This window comes from Populus euphratica, unplaced genomic scaffold (assembly GCF_000495115.2).
Source record: "Populus euphratica unplaced genomic scaffold, PopEup_1.0 scaffold787.1, whole genome shotgun sequence".
Classification (NCBI taxonomy): Eukaryota; Viridiplantae; Streptophyta; class Magnoliopsida; order Malpighiales; family Salicaceae; genus Populus; species Populus euphratica.
Genome location: NW_011500653.1, coordinates 19,819 through 33,703, shown reverse-complemented (window position 1 = coordinate 33,703; position 13,885 = coordinate 19,819). Strand labels below are relative to the sequence as shown.

At 30.0% G+C, this 13,885-nt stretch overlaps 1 protein-coding gene across 3 annotated transcripts; it reads left to right on the top strand.

The window, feature by feature from the left end:
* The first annotated feature begins 1,682 nt into the window (after positions 1–1,682).
* Positions 1,683–5,227, top strand: LOC105115860 (UDP-glucuronic acid decarboxylase 2-like). 3 transcript variants are annotated; one of them, XM_011012918.1, is made up of 7 exons: positions 1,684–2,641; positions 3,073–3,152; positions 3,248–3,331; positions 3,443–3,517; positions 4,231–4,319; positions 4,700–4,902; positions 5,023–5,227. In XM_011012918.1, the coding sequence occupies exons 1-7, from the start codon at positions 1,870–1,872 to the stop codon at positions 5,052–5,054; spliced, it is 1,335 nt and encodes a 444-aa protein (XP_011011220.1). In that variant the 5' UTR covers positions 1,684–1,869; the 3' UTR covers positions 5,055–5,227. The 3 variants fall into 3 exon arrangements, with proteins under 3 accessions (XP_011011221.1, XP_011011220.1, XP_011011217.1); XM_011012915.1 differs by having other exon boundaries at positions 1,690–2,641; positions 4,231–4,323; positions 4,704–4,902; XM_011012919.1 differs by lacking the exons at positions 4,700–4,902; positions 5,023–5,227 and adding an exon at positions 4,399–4,513 and having other exon boundaries at positions 1,683–2,641; positions 4,231–4,340.
* The last annotated feature ends 8,658 nt before the right edge of the window (positions 5,228–13,885 follow it).

The window sequence follows — 13,885 nt, the reverse complement described above, 5'->3', positions numbered from 1 at the left end:
AAAAAAATTTAAATTTTTTAAAAACACAATTCACAAAAAAAAAAACAATAGAAAGTACATATAAAACAAGATGACATGCTAGATGTGTTTGGATGATTCTAATTTTAGATATTTTTTAGAAGTATTTTTAATTTAAAAAAATATTAAATTAATTTTTTTATTATGATTTATTAATAATTTGATGTATTAATATTAAAAATAAAAATTTATTTTAATATATTTATAAATAAAAAAATATTTTAAAAAACAAACTCCCCAAGTTTCTCTCAAATGAAATCTTCTTACATGTAATGTAATGCCCACACACTTTTTATCCTTTACAGTGTTAGGCGTGGAAACCAGTCCTGTCAATTATTCTCTGGTTTCTTTTGTCTTCTTGTACAAGATATTTTAGAATTCTAACTCAGTTTAATAAAAATTACGGTGAAGTAACATATAGTAGAAAAATATTAAAAAAATAATGCAGTTTGAAAACAATTTATGTTGGAAATACCGATTGAACACTATTAGTGATTAAATTGGAAATAGTTATTGTTCCAAAAATTATATTCCTCTTGATTTAATTAACAAACATAAAAAGTTAACTTAAATTTTGTTGAAAATTCAATAAATTAAAAAAAATAGATTATCAAGGATATATTAAAACTTTGTTTTTTATATATTTAATATTATTAAAAAAAATTTGATTAAACAATTCTAATTATATTTTGAAAAACCACCATGTTACAATCTATTAAAAATTTTGTTCAAGTTTAATTTATAATTAATTATGATTTTATTTAATATTCTACTAAAATATAGATAGAATCATCTTATCAAAATTCTTTTAACGATGACTAAAATATAGATAGAATCATCTTATCAAGATTTTTTTAACAATATTAAATATATAAAAAGCAAAACTCTAATATGTCTCAAATAACATATTTATTTTATTTTATTTTTATCTCTTCTCACATCACCTTGTCTGTTTTTCCTGAGCCATTCCATCTTTAATTTTATTTCTTAATTGATTGAATCTTTATAAAAAAAATTAATTAATTATTGTTTAGATTAATTAATTCACAAAAGGAGATGTTTTGAAACTTCCACTCAGCAACATTATTTTACATTATTTTAGGTAATGTTATTTTAAATAATATTTGTGTAAAAAAATACATTCTTAAATGCGATCGCTAGCAATTATGTATAAAAAAATAATATCCTAAAACGCGGTTGTATTTTCCATATGTATTATTATCCCAAAACTTTCAGCAGGCTATGCTATTTTATTTTATTTTATAAATAAATCGTTATGTGTGTGTGTTTATAATTTTAATTTTAGCTCTTCGTTTTTAGTACATTAAATGATGAAGCTTTTACCTATGGTTAGATGGATTGGACCAGACTTGGAGCTTGCACTGTCAGGTCTCAAATGAAATGCTCATTTTTATGATTTGTTGCTGAACTAAAAATGTCAAGTCAAATTAGCCAGCGGAGACAGCAGCCCCCACCCACCGTCCCTCCCCCAGGTGATAGCAAAAAGGTTTAACTTAATATATAATTAATTAAAATTAAATTGCCAAAAATTGTTTTGGCACCTCCCATAGGGACAGCCGTTTACTTTTCAAAACCAAAAAAACGTAACGCCAAGCGATGGCAATTTTCAGTAATTCCTTCAATTCCCAAACCTTGTTTAACACTCCCTTCCTCCTTAAATATCGAAACCAAACACGTAACCCAAATCTACACCATCACCACCTCCGTGAATCGAAGGTGAGAGAGCTTCTCTCCCGGCGAGCCTGTCTCTCGTTTAGAATTGACCCAAACACTCCCCACACGAAAAGGCATTTTTGTTTCTTTGTTGGTTCTTGTGATCTGATACAAAAGATGGGATCCTCGGAGCTGATTTTTAGAGGTCATGACGAGACTCAAACAACATCTGATGCTTACTCACCTAAGCCACCGAAGCCATGGCTCGCCGTCACCCGACCCATTCGTTACCTGCTTCTTGAGCAGCGACTCGTCTTTATCCTCGTCGGCATTGCTATTGCCACTCTTTTCTTCACTCTCCTGCCTTCTTCCTCTTCATCATCCCCTTACGAACACGATCCAATTCCAAACACTTTCTCTCACTTCTCTCATGAGTTAACAACCCCTATGCGTTACAAATACTACGAGCCCCTTCGGGTAGGATTCCAATCAGCCAGTTCCGGCGGCAAGATTCCGCTGGGACTCAAGAGTAAAAGTCTCCGAATCGTTGTTACGGGTGGGGCTGGGTTTGTTGGGTCTCACTTAGTGGACCGTCTGATCGCTAGAGGAGATAGCGTGATCGTGGTGGATAATTTTTTCACGGGAAGGAAAGAGAACGTGATGCACCATTTTAAGAACCCGAGATTTGAGTTAATCAGACACGATGTTGTCGAGCCACTGTTGCTAGAAGTGGACCAGATCTACCATCTTGCTTGTCCCGCATCGCCTGTTCATTACAAGCACAACCCGGTCAAGACAATAAAGACTAACGTCGTGGGCACATTGAATATGTTGGGTTTGGCTAAGAGAGTTGGTGCTAGGTTTTTGCTTACCAGCACCAGCGAGGTTTATGGTGATCCTTTACAGCATCCTCAGGTCGAGACGTACTGGGGCAACGTTAATCCCATCGGTGCGTGTTTGCTCTTCTTTTCTTAAATTTAATTAATTGATTGATAGCCGTTGATCGATATTTTGTAAGAGGTGTTGTCGTTATTTATTTTTAAATAGCATTGAAATAAAGCCTGTGGCTAACATGAGCTGCCTAGGTTACAAATAAAAAGACAATGCAGACCTGTTGTCTTTACTTATTTTTACATAAAATTAAAAAGGGTGGCATCGCACGGTGGCGGCCGGTGTGGAAGTGGGGCTCTTGGATCTTAGATCCGTTGTTGGTAGTTTTATATGGTCAGGGGCCTGTGACTGACGAGGCAATTAATCGGACGGTTATTAACTAATTAAAAGATATGTAAATAAGAGAAAAGTAGTGATTAACTCGAGTTTTGAATTTTCCGAGACAGACAGACAGATCTTGACAACTGAGATGTTTGTCGTTTTTTACAGGTGTCAGGAGTTGTTACGATGAAGGAAAGAGAACTGCTGAGACATTGACGATGGACTATCATCGAGGTGCTGATGTAGAGGTGGGTGTAATTTGATAGTGGCCCACCAAGCTTTGTTTGCCAGGTAAATAAATTCAGCTTATCTTACACACAACGCATTTTTGCTTTTTTTTCAGGTTAGGATTGCTAGAATTTTCAATACTTATGGACCTCGAATGTGCATAGATGATGGCCGTGTTGTTAGTAATTTTGTTGCTCAGGTATTTCTCTTATAATGATTTTCTAATCTGATTGCGAGTACTCAAAGACATGAATGTTAATTTTCCATTAAAAAACGATTGTTTTAATAGAAATTAGCGGGTATTGTGCAGGCACTAAGGAAGGAGCCTATGACTGTTTATGGTGATGGGAAACAGACAAGGAGTTTTCAATTTGTTTCTGATTTGGTAAGCCTTTAAAAGCATAGTAATTTTTTAAACTCGGTAGTTGTTGGAGCTTGGATAGATGCTTTACTGCCTTTTCATTTGATTTTGCTACTTTTGTTGCTCAGTTGGCTTGTAAACATTGTATTCTGCGTGCGCATCGCACATTTCAAAGGAAAACGACTTATGCATTGGGTGTGGTTCTTTTGTAACTCAATTCTGCTATCATGGGCACTGGGTCGGTGGCCAGTAATTAATTATGGACTTTTAGCATGTAAATATGTTGCTCAATCTCTCAAATGCTTGCCTGCCTCAAGTTTTCTTCTCAAAGTTTTTAGCAACACATGAAATGAGTCGTATTAAATGCCGAGTGTCCTGGATGGGGTCTAGCACGGGATGGTTTGCATTATTGTTTCCAAAAGGAAGACAAATTCTCAGAAACCATGTAGCAAACAGTTCACATGCTCATTAGAGGTGGGGAAGCCTTAAAAAAACTTTGTGGGGTATTTTGTTTATGAAAGTGAAAGCTTTTATTGATGGATTGAGACTGGGAAATGCATCAGTAGTTTGTGTTTCACCGTCTTATAGAGCATTATTTCTCCATCAAGTTAACATACTCTGATTATTAGTTTGATGATTATTATATGCTAGTTTATGCATGATTAAGCATCTAGCGTGTTCTTTAGTAGCTGCTGCTCAGGATTTACTTAGTCAACCTGTTACATGTGTTGACATAGGTTGAGGGTCTGATGCGCCTTATGGAAGGAGAACACGTAGGGCCTTTCAATCTTGGAAATCCGGGTGAATTCACCATGCTCGAGCTTGCCAAGGTGAGTGTGTTTCTATTCATGATATCCATGTTACTGTTCCAGGTTTCAGGGTCGTAGTCATATGTTCTTCTTTTAAAAAAAAAATGCTGAGAATTTCTCAATGTATGAATTGTTTTTGCGGTCCCTTAGTGTACATATCTTCTAAATTAGTTCCTTGGCAGCAAGTTTTTCAAAAGATTGTTGTTTGGTAATCATGTAAATAATAACTAGCAACTCGTATTTATTCTTTATTGCATTAGATCTGAAAATGGTATTACAGACTCATTTCAGTTATGGCACCGTTGTCCTTCCTAAAAAGAACGAAAAAAGGGGTTGTGCAGTGTTATTAGCCACATGCTTCTGTTTCCAGCAAACTTAGAAGTCCCCATTTGTTTGTTCAGGTGGTCCAGGAAACCATAGACCCAAATGCAAGGATAGAATTCAGGCCTAACACAGAAGATGACCCACACAAGAGAAAACCTGATATTACAAAGGCTAAAGATCTCCTTGGCTGGGAACCTAAGATATCCCTTCGTCAAGGTCTGCCAATGATGGTCTCAGACTTCAGGCAACGCATCTTCGGTGACCACAAGGAAGAAGGTACGACCTCCACTATGTCAGCATCTTAAGTTGGCATATATATGCAGCTCGAGAGACAACAGAATGGTAATTTCTCCAGTGGATAACCAATTTATTTTTTCCCCACCCCCAACAATATAGGTAGTGGTCGCAGCAGCAAGAACAGCAGATGAGCGTTGTTCTCTGAGGAATAGATTTGGAGCTGTTCTTTTGGCCTTTGTTTGAGCCATCTTTGTAATTTCAATGGTACTGTCCCCTTCAAAGAATGTCAGGCGGTGAGCCCTGCAATTAAAATTAAAATTTACCTAGTTTTTGATGCAATTGATATGTCTAGCAGCATTAGAAACAAGCTTACCTCCTGTTTTCTCGTTCACTTGTTGAATGTGTTATTTTTGTTTCATTCGCTGTCCTCCTTGTTGCCAGTAGAAAAGTTAGAAATCACACGGGTCTGCAGATTTTAAAGCTCGCAGGATATTTTCTCTTATTGTCTGACAACTAGCATGTCGATAAACAAGTTGCACTCCTTACTATTATTATTTTGATGATCATAACCCACAGCAAATCTTTATGCCCCTTCGCTCAGATGCATGATCCATCTTTACCGAATCATGTTTTTCAAATGGCCCCCATTCATAACCATAGGATTAGGTCTAGGAGAGACTGGAAATCTTGGTTTATCCTGATCGGCTAAGCATTCGATCATCTGGAACTCACATTGTAAATCACAAAGCAATATTTTAACCTTCTCTGGGTCTCTCTATCTCACTCCAGCTAGGTGGGGTGAGAAGTTCACGAGGACCATAATTGTAAACATTGGATTTTAAATGGTATCGTTTTGGCGCGTAAGCAAAATTGTGCTAAATTAAGATCCGTTAAATTGTGGATTAACTCCTGTAAATTTTGGAGGCATTTTAATCATCCTTGGGAACGATGATTCTATCTTGGTTGAGCATGTCCTTCGGGAAGCAAATCAAGGTGCTGACTTCATGGCTCGGTTGGGGTCGAATGGTGGCTGCTTGCTGCAGATTTGGTACTGTTACCCCCTGCGATTGCTTCTGTTCTTTTAGCTGACAATGAGATTTCTTTCTGGACAAATGACTGGTGGCGGAATGGAGCTTCAAAGCAGATAGGGAAATTTCTTTGACAGAAAGGGAAAGAACAAAGGGCACAACGATTCACCTTTGCCGGTGTTGATAAAAAAAATTTCCGATCAGAAAAAAATAATTTTTTTAAATTTAATATTTTATATAAAAAAATTAAGAAGCAATCTATATAGATATATGTTATAAATAATGAAATTTAAAAGATTATTTAAAAAAAAATTATTCTATGTTGAAAATATATTATTTTATTCTTTTAAATTGAAGTATTTAAACCAAAAATATTTTTTATCCCAAATTGAAAAAATATAATTTTTTTCTTGTGAACATAAAGTATATATATTGAAGAACTTCAAATTCTATATTAAAAAAATAAAATATTCTTCTAGTATTTATTGAAATGAATTAGTAACCAACTGAAAAATATAAAAAAAACTACGAGAAAAAATACATTTGAAAAAAGAATCTTTATCAGGTTTTCTCAGGTTCTAGGATGACCCGACGAGTTCACTGGTTTTATATATATATACACACACACAATCAAATAAAATCGAGAACAATTTGTGTTAATAAATTAAAAAAATAATAAACAATAACTAAAAATAAAACTAGTAAAATCAAGAAACAAATATAAATCAAGATATTTTATCTTGTAAGACAGAGCATTTTTAGCTCATTGTTTGCTTTCTGTAGAATCCAGTGACTAGTGATTGTTGGAAAAACAAGTCCTTGATTTTATTTGACTTAAAGACTTATTTTCAACCTATTTTTAATCTACAAAGCTTAGAAAACTTTATATATAACTTGATAAACCTATCATTGATCTAAAAAATCCAAAAAATTGGCTCAAAAAATTGAAATAAACTTGAAGCCATAAACATTGTCATGGTTAGATCTGTCTCGTCGAATAATAAGAAGGAAAAACATATTTAAGTAAAACTCTTTTTATGAAATAGATCATTAACACCAATTTAAATTATTTTTGTGGTTAGGATCATCATAAACCATCACATTTTTTTTTCATGCTGAATTTAAAAGTTCTCTCTTCTCTGATAAAAAAGAACTGAAAACTAAGTAAAATGGTCATATGTTATCAAAAATGAATTGTTATCTAAATGAATCAATCACCTTTAACCCAGAAAGGATCGAGGATTAAAATAATTTTTTTGTATAGAATTTAAAACTCTATTTATTTTAGTTGTTTTTCTCATTTTGATTTTGTTTTTAAATTCAAATTTTTTATATAAAAAAATATGTAATTAGATTTTAATCATATGCTAAAAAAATTTTAATTGTACAAAAGAATATTCAAGAATCAAATTAAAATTAAAATTAAAATTATATGTATATTATTTCAATCCATGGTTTATATATATACTAGTTAGATGACCCGCACGTTGCTGCGGGTCTATTTTTTTACATAAAAAATATAAAAAAGTTAAATTCTAAAAGTTTTAGGTTTTTTTGCAAAGTTATATCAAAAAGTCTTGAGTTTGACTGCAACGTCTAATCCAAAAGTAATATTTATAATATAATAATAACATTAAACTTTGATAATCCAAGTTTAAATGGGTCTGACTGCAATACCAGATCCAATAGCCTTGGATGTGGGTCCGGCTGCAAAGTCGTATCATAAAAGTATAATAATTAAATAGATTAATTAAAAAACATAGAAAAAAACCAACATGAAGAAAAAAAACTAATGAAGAAAAAATATATGAATTAACTGGGTTAACCCTTCAAACTAAGTTAACCCGTCAAACCTTAGATTCATGTCGTGAAAGTTTGATAACTAAATATAAAAAAAATTGATGGGCTAACCAGAATCAACTGGGCTAACCCGTCAAATCTGGGATCCGTATCATAAAATTTTGATAACTAAATATAAAAAAATTTAACATTAACAAACTAAATTAAACAAAAAAATTAATTAAAAAGGAAAAAAATAAAATAAAAGGCATCAGTCTTTTCATTGTGGACTGCATTGTGCAGACCACAGTTAAAGGCATAGAAACGGTAAAAATACAAAAAGAAAAAAAAAACTAACTGGGTTAAAAGAAAAAAAAAACCTATAGAAAGAAAAAAAACTAATGAAGAAAAAGAAAAAAAATCTAAATTAACTGTGTTAACCCGTCAAACCTGAGATCCGTGTCATGAAAGTCTGATAACTAAATAGAAAGAAATTTAATATCAACAAACTAAATTTTAAAAAAAATAATTAAAAAGGGAAAAAGAAAAAAGAAAAAACCTATATGAAGAAAAAAACTAATGACGAAAAAAAATAATCTGAATTAACGGGGCTAACCCGTCAAACCTGAGATCCGTATCATGAAAGTTTTATAACTAAATAAAAAAATTAACATAAACAAACTAAATTAAAAGAAAAAAATTAATTAAAAAAAAACAAACAAAAGACATTAGCCTTTTCACTGTGGACCGCACTATGCAATCCACAGTCAAAAGTATAAAAACAATAATAAAAAAAAAAAACTAAAGGCATCAGTCGATAACTAATAGAAAAAAATTAATATTAATGAACTAAATTAAAAAAAATATTAATTAAAAAGAAAAAATAAAAGGAAAAAAACCTAGAAGAAGAAAAAAAACTAATGAAGAAAAAGAAAAAAAATCTATATTAATTGGGTCAACTCGTCAAACCTGAGATCCGTATCATAAAAGTTTAATAACTAAATAGAAAAAAATTAATATCAACAAACTAAATTAAAAAAATTAATTAAAAAAAGAAGAAGAAGGTTTCAACCTTTTCATCGTGGACTGCATTATGCAGTCCACAGTGAAAAGGTATAAAAAGTAAAAAAACAACTAAAGTGATCAAATTTTTCACTGTGACTGCATACAATATTAAAAGAAAAAATTAAAAGGAACAAAACTAATGAAGAAAAAGAAAAAAAATCTGAATCAACTGGGTTAACCCGCCAAATCAAGTTAACCTGTCAAATTTGGAATTTATGTCATAAAAATATGATAACTAAATAGAAAAAAGATTTAATATTAATGAACTAAATTAAAAAAAAAGATTAATTGAAAGGAAAAAGCAAAGAGAAAAAAATCCACGGGAAGAAAAAAACTAATGAAAAAAAAAGAAAAAAATCTGAATCAATTGGGTTAACCCGTTAAACCAAGTTTAACTGTCAAATCTGAGATTCGTGTCATAAAAGTCTGATAATTAAATAGAAAAAATTTAATATTAAAAAAGTAAATTAAAAAAATTAATTAAAAAAACACAAAAAAAAAACAAAAAAAGCCTAAAGGCATCAACATCAACTTTTTCACTGTGGATTGCACTGTGCAATCCACGGTACAAGGTTTAAAAAGGAAAAAAAAAGGGAAAAAAACAAAGACATGTACCATGAGTTATTTTTTTGTTATTGCATAAAATATATATATAAAAAGCAAAGATCTAAGAGTATTAGGTTTTTCTGTAAAGAGATACCTAAAAGTCTTGGGTCTAGCTGCAATGCTTGACCCAAGAGTAATATTTATAATATTAATAATAATATTTAACTTATATTACTCAAGTTTAAGTGAGTATGACTGCAACACCAGTTCCAAGAGTCTTGAATGTGGGTCTAACTGCAAAGTCGTGTAATAAAAGTGTAATAATTAAATATATTAATTAAAAAGAGAAAAACTAAGAAATAAAAACCAACATGAAGAAAAAAAACTAATGAAGAAAAAAAAATCTGAATTAACTGGGTTAACCTTTTAAACCAGGTTAACCCGTCAAACCCGGGATTCATGTCATAAAAGTTTGATAACTATATAGAAAAAAATTGACGGGTTAACCTAGAATTAACTGGGTTAACCTTTTAAACCAGGTTAACCCGTCAAACCCGGGATTCGTGTCATAAAAGTTTGATAACTATATAGAAAAAAATTGACGGGTTAACCTAGAATTAACTGGGTTAACCTTTTAAACCAGGTTAACCCGTTAAGCCCGGGATCTATGTCATGAAAGTGTGATAACTAAATAAAAAAGATAACATTAACAAACTAAATTAAATAAAAAAACTTAATAAAAGAAAAAAAATAAACAGGTTAACCTAAAATTAACTGGGTTAACCAGTGAAACCAGGTTAACCCGTCAAATCTGGGATATGTGTCATGAAAGTCTGATAACTAAATAGAAAAAAATTTAATATTAACAAACCAAAGTAAACAAAAGAAATTAATTAAAAAAATAAAAAAAATCTAGGTTAACTTGTCAAATCAAGTTAATCTGTTAAATACGGGATTCATATTATGAAAGTTTAATAATTAAATAAAAATAATTTAACATTAAAAAATTAAATTAAACAAAAAAATATATTAAAAAAGAGAGTAAAAAATCAGCTTAAAAAATAAATAAATAATAGCTCAGTTTAAAAAGATAAAAAAAATAAAAACTGCATAACATTTCACTATAAATTCACATAATAAAATATTAAGTAATTTTAGTATATTTTACAATAAAATAACAACACCGTTAGGTTTAGTTTTTGTTAATAGCCTGAAAAGATGACGTGCTCAAGTCAAAAGAAAGGACAAAGATAAAATCCTCGGGCCTGAAAATCCTGAATCATTTGACTGATAAATTCGCCCTCTGCAGGGGAAAATCCTCGCAAACTACGATGTCCCTCTACCACCCTACATCGAAAAGAGGCACCCCAAAATGTCCACTGATTAGTGATTAGAATTAGAATTAGAATTAGAACTGATCATTCGCTCGCGGATTAATTTTTATAAACATAAAAAAAATATAAGTTGGCATTTATAACATGTTTTTTAATAAAAAAATAAATTTATATAAAGATTAACATTTAGTAAAAATAAAAATAAAAATAATATGGATAATTATTAAAATTATAGTTTAATTAAAAAATTTTAAAATAATATTTTCAAAATATTAAAATAACAACATATTAAATAGACTTGATTTAACCTAATAAATTCATAACTAGAATCATGAAACTATAATAATTTTATAAAATTTAAATTAAAATAATTTATAAAGACTTATCATATTCAACCTTATAATTAAAAAAAAAATTAAGATAAACAATTTAATCTACAAAATAATATTAAAAAATACAAATTAACTTGATAAATTCATCATATTTATAATATAAATTATAAAACCAGAATAATTCAATATAATTATTTATTTTAATAAAATTTAATTAAAAAAAAAAGAAAAGAAATACCCAACAAACAAAGGGTAGGGGTCTGTGCATGGCTCAAAAGAAAAGGCTTGTCCCGCTTGCCAACCCTCTCTCTCTCTTTATTTTTAATATTAGAGGGCGGATTATGCCCATGCCTCTATTCTTTTTAATATTAAAGGGTTGTCTACCTTTTAATTTGTTCTTAAAAAACATTGCAGTTGACTTCCCGCCGGCTGGACTAGAATCCAACAACTAGAGGGTCGCCTGAAAGCCAGAACAGAGGTATTTTCTGCATTAAAATTTATTTTTCAACAATTTCTTAACCTGAAAAACACACATAAAAAAAACACCATAAAGAACTATACAAACCCATTAATATCTTCAAATGACCTATAAATTAAAAAAAATAAAAAATCAATCTATATTTAAAAAACCTTCCAAGTTCAGATTTAATTTCTTAAGTAAGGTGAAGTTTAATGAATACTTTATTTTAACTTTTCATCAAATAAAATCCATTAACATTAATATTAATATTTTAATGAATAAAATAAATAACTTATTCTATCTTTTCAACTAGAATTCGGTGATTTTTTTTTTGAACGAAAAACTAAAAATTTAAGAAGAAAAAATTCAATAACTAAAATGAAAAACAAAATCATTACTTTAATAATACTACGATGAAATCTGAGAGTGTAAACAATATTTCTAGTTATAGTGAAAACATGCACACTTTAGTTTTTCTTCTTTTTTTTTAATGTAATTACGTATATAAACATTTAAAAAGAGGATCATTCCCTTCACTGCAATCAACTGTAGACGACACTCTTCATTCCATAATGTTTTTTTTAGTCATCGAATTATATTTATTTGCTATTTCTTTCTCATAGTTGATTTTGACATCATGTTTTGTGTTGAGATTTGCTTCTTTTTGCATGCTCGTGTATGAAGAGTGTTTATGAGATTTTTTATTTTGAATGAAAGATCAACTTTTTGACATAGAATTTTAATTTATAGTTAAAAAATTGAGAGACCAAGGGCTAAACTAAGCATGAAAAAAACGTAGTCTTTTTCATTCTAACAGCAAAAAAGGCATGGAAAAATTCTATTTAATCCATAGAGTTGTAATTAATGCATATTGGTTCATATGGTTCATAATTTTATTTTTCTCTCCTAAATTTTATTGTTTTTACATTTCAGTCCTTGAATATTAAAAGAAATGAGAGAAAGTTATCGGATAAAAAAAAACAAAAAGGGACTAGTCAATTATATTTAAGTTACAAGAAAGATTTATCTTGTTATGAATAATTTTATATGAGAGAAGAAAGTTTCATTGAGGTGGTTTAGAACCCTAAATTTATCGTCAAAAATAGATAGAGCTTGATAGGATTTTTTTTATTGGATTTAATATTTTATTTTCAGGTGATTATAACATATTTTGAGATACAAAATGGGTTGATTGTGGTTAATAGAATAATTTCTTTTGAATGTTTTCATTTAAAAACAAGTTTTAAAATAGGTTATTTGGGGAAAAAAAAATAGATCTTGATTATTATTTTTTGTTTTATCATAAGAGGTGGTTGAAAAATACACCAGTTGATAACATGTCGGCTCCCAAGCAAGCACATGTCGTCCATGTTATTCAATAAAAAAAGAAAAGAAAAGACAAATGATGTCATCCATCAAATAAAATTAAAAAATTGGACAGGCCAAGGTGTGACATGCTTTTTGATTTTTAGGTACACATGCGGCATACGTGACTTGCCTCTTTTTGACCTTATTTTTATTTTTTTTGGCATACGTGACTTGCCTCTTTTTGACCTTTTTTTTTTTTAAATTTTTTTTAATTTAGAATAAAATTCAGAATAAATAAAATTATTAAAATAATATTTTAAAAATTATAATTGCTTCCATATTAGATCATAGCTTTTTATGGTAATACTAATAATTAATTTGTGAGTTACTATATATTAATTTAATATAAATTTTTTCTTTAAAAATATGCTCACGAACATTCCATGATAATAAAATATAATTTTTTTCTTTTCTAAAATATTTTTTCACATATTAATTATTCTTTATTTTTTATTGAAATCCTCTTTTTAGATCATAGAACGTTCTTATTTAAAAAACGATGCTTCTTATAAGAAACCATATTTTCATCCAAACACAAACCAAATACATGAAAAGATACATGTATACAAATAAAAAGATTTTAATTTAGGAGATAATTGTTTTTCCTCCTTGACTCAAATTATTGATTTATTCTAGAATATTTGTTTCAGTTGCTTTTAATTTTCATTAAAAAAAATACATAGTTATAATGAAAGAAAAGTTTTTCCTAAAAAAATTAATAAATAATAAAAGGAAGACTTGCCAAAAAAAATAAATTTTTTCTTTCAAAATTTAAATCCTTATTTTTCTTTAAAATATCCATTTCACCACGTCTACTAGCATACTGAACCAGGGAAAAGGCAGATAATGCTGATCAAAATCCTGCCTTAATTTAGCAAAGCACGATGCGTGCGTTTCATGCGACCCTTTGAGAGTCAGATTGTGAAACATGCTTATTTACACAGATCATGGTAGTCCAGCAGTGCAGCTACCAAAACAAACCTATCTTAACTCAGGCAAACGCAGTGCATGCCGCCGCTAGGAGAGGCTAGCCTATTGAAACTCAGCCAGCGTAACTAGGTTATAGGAAAGAAGAGGGTGGCAGCGATGGGAGTCTCTGAGAATAGCCCC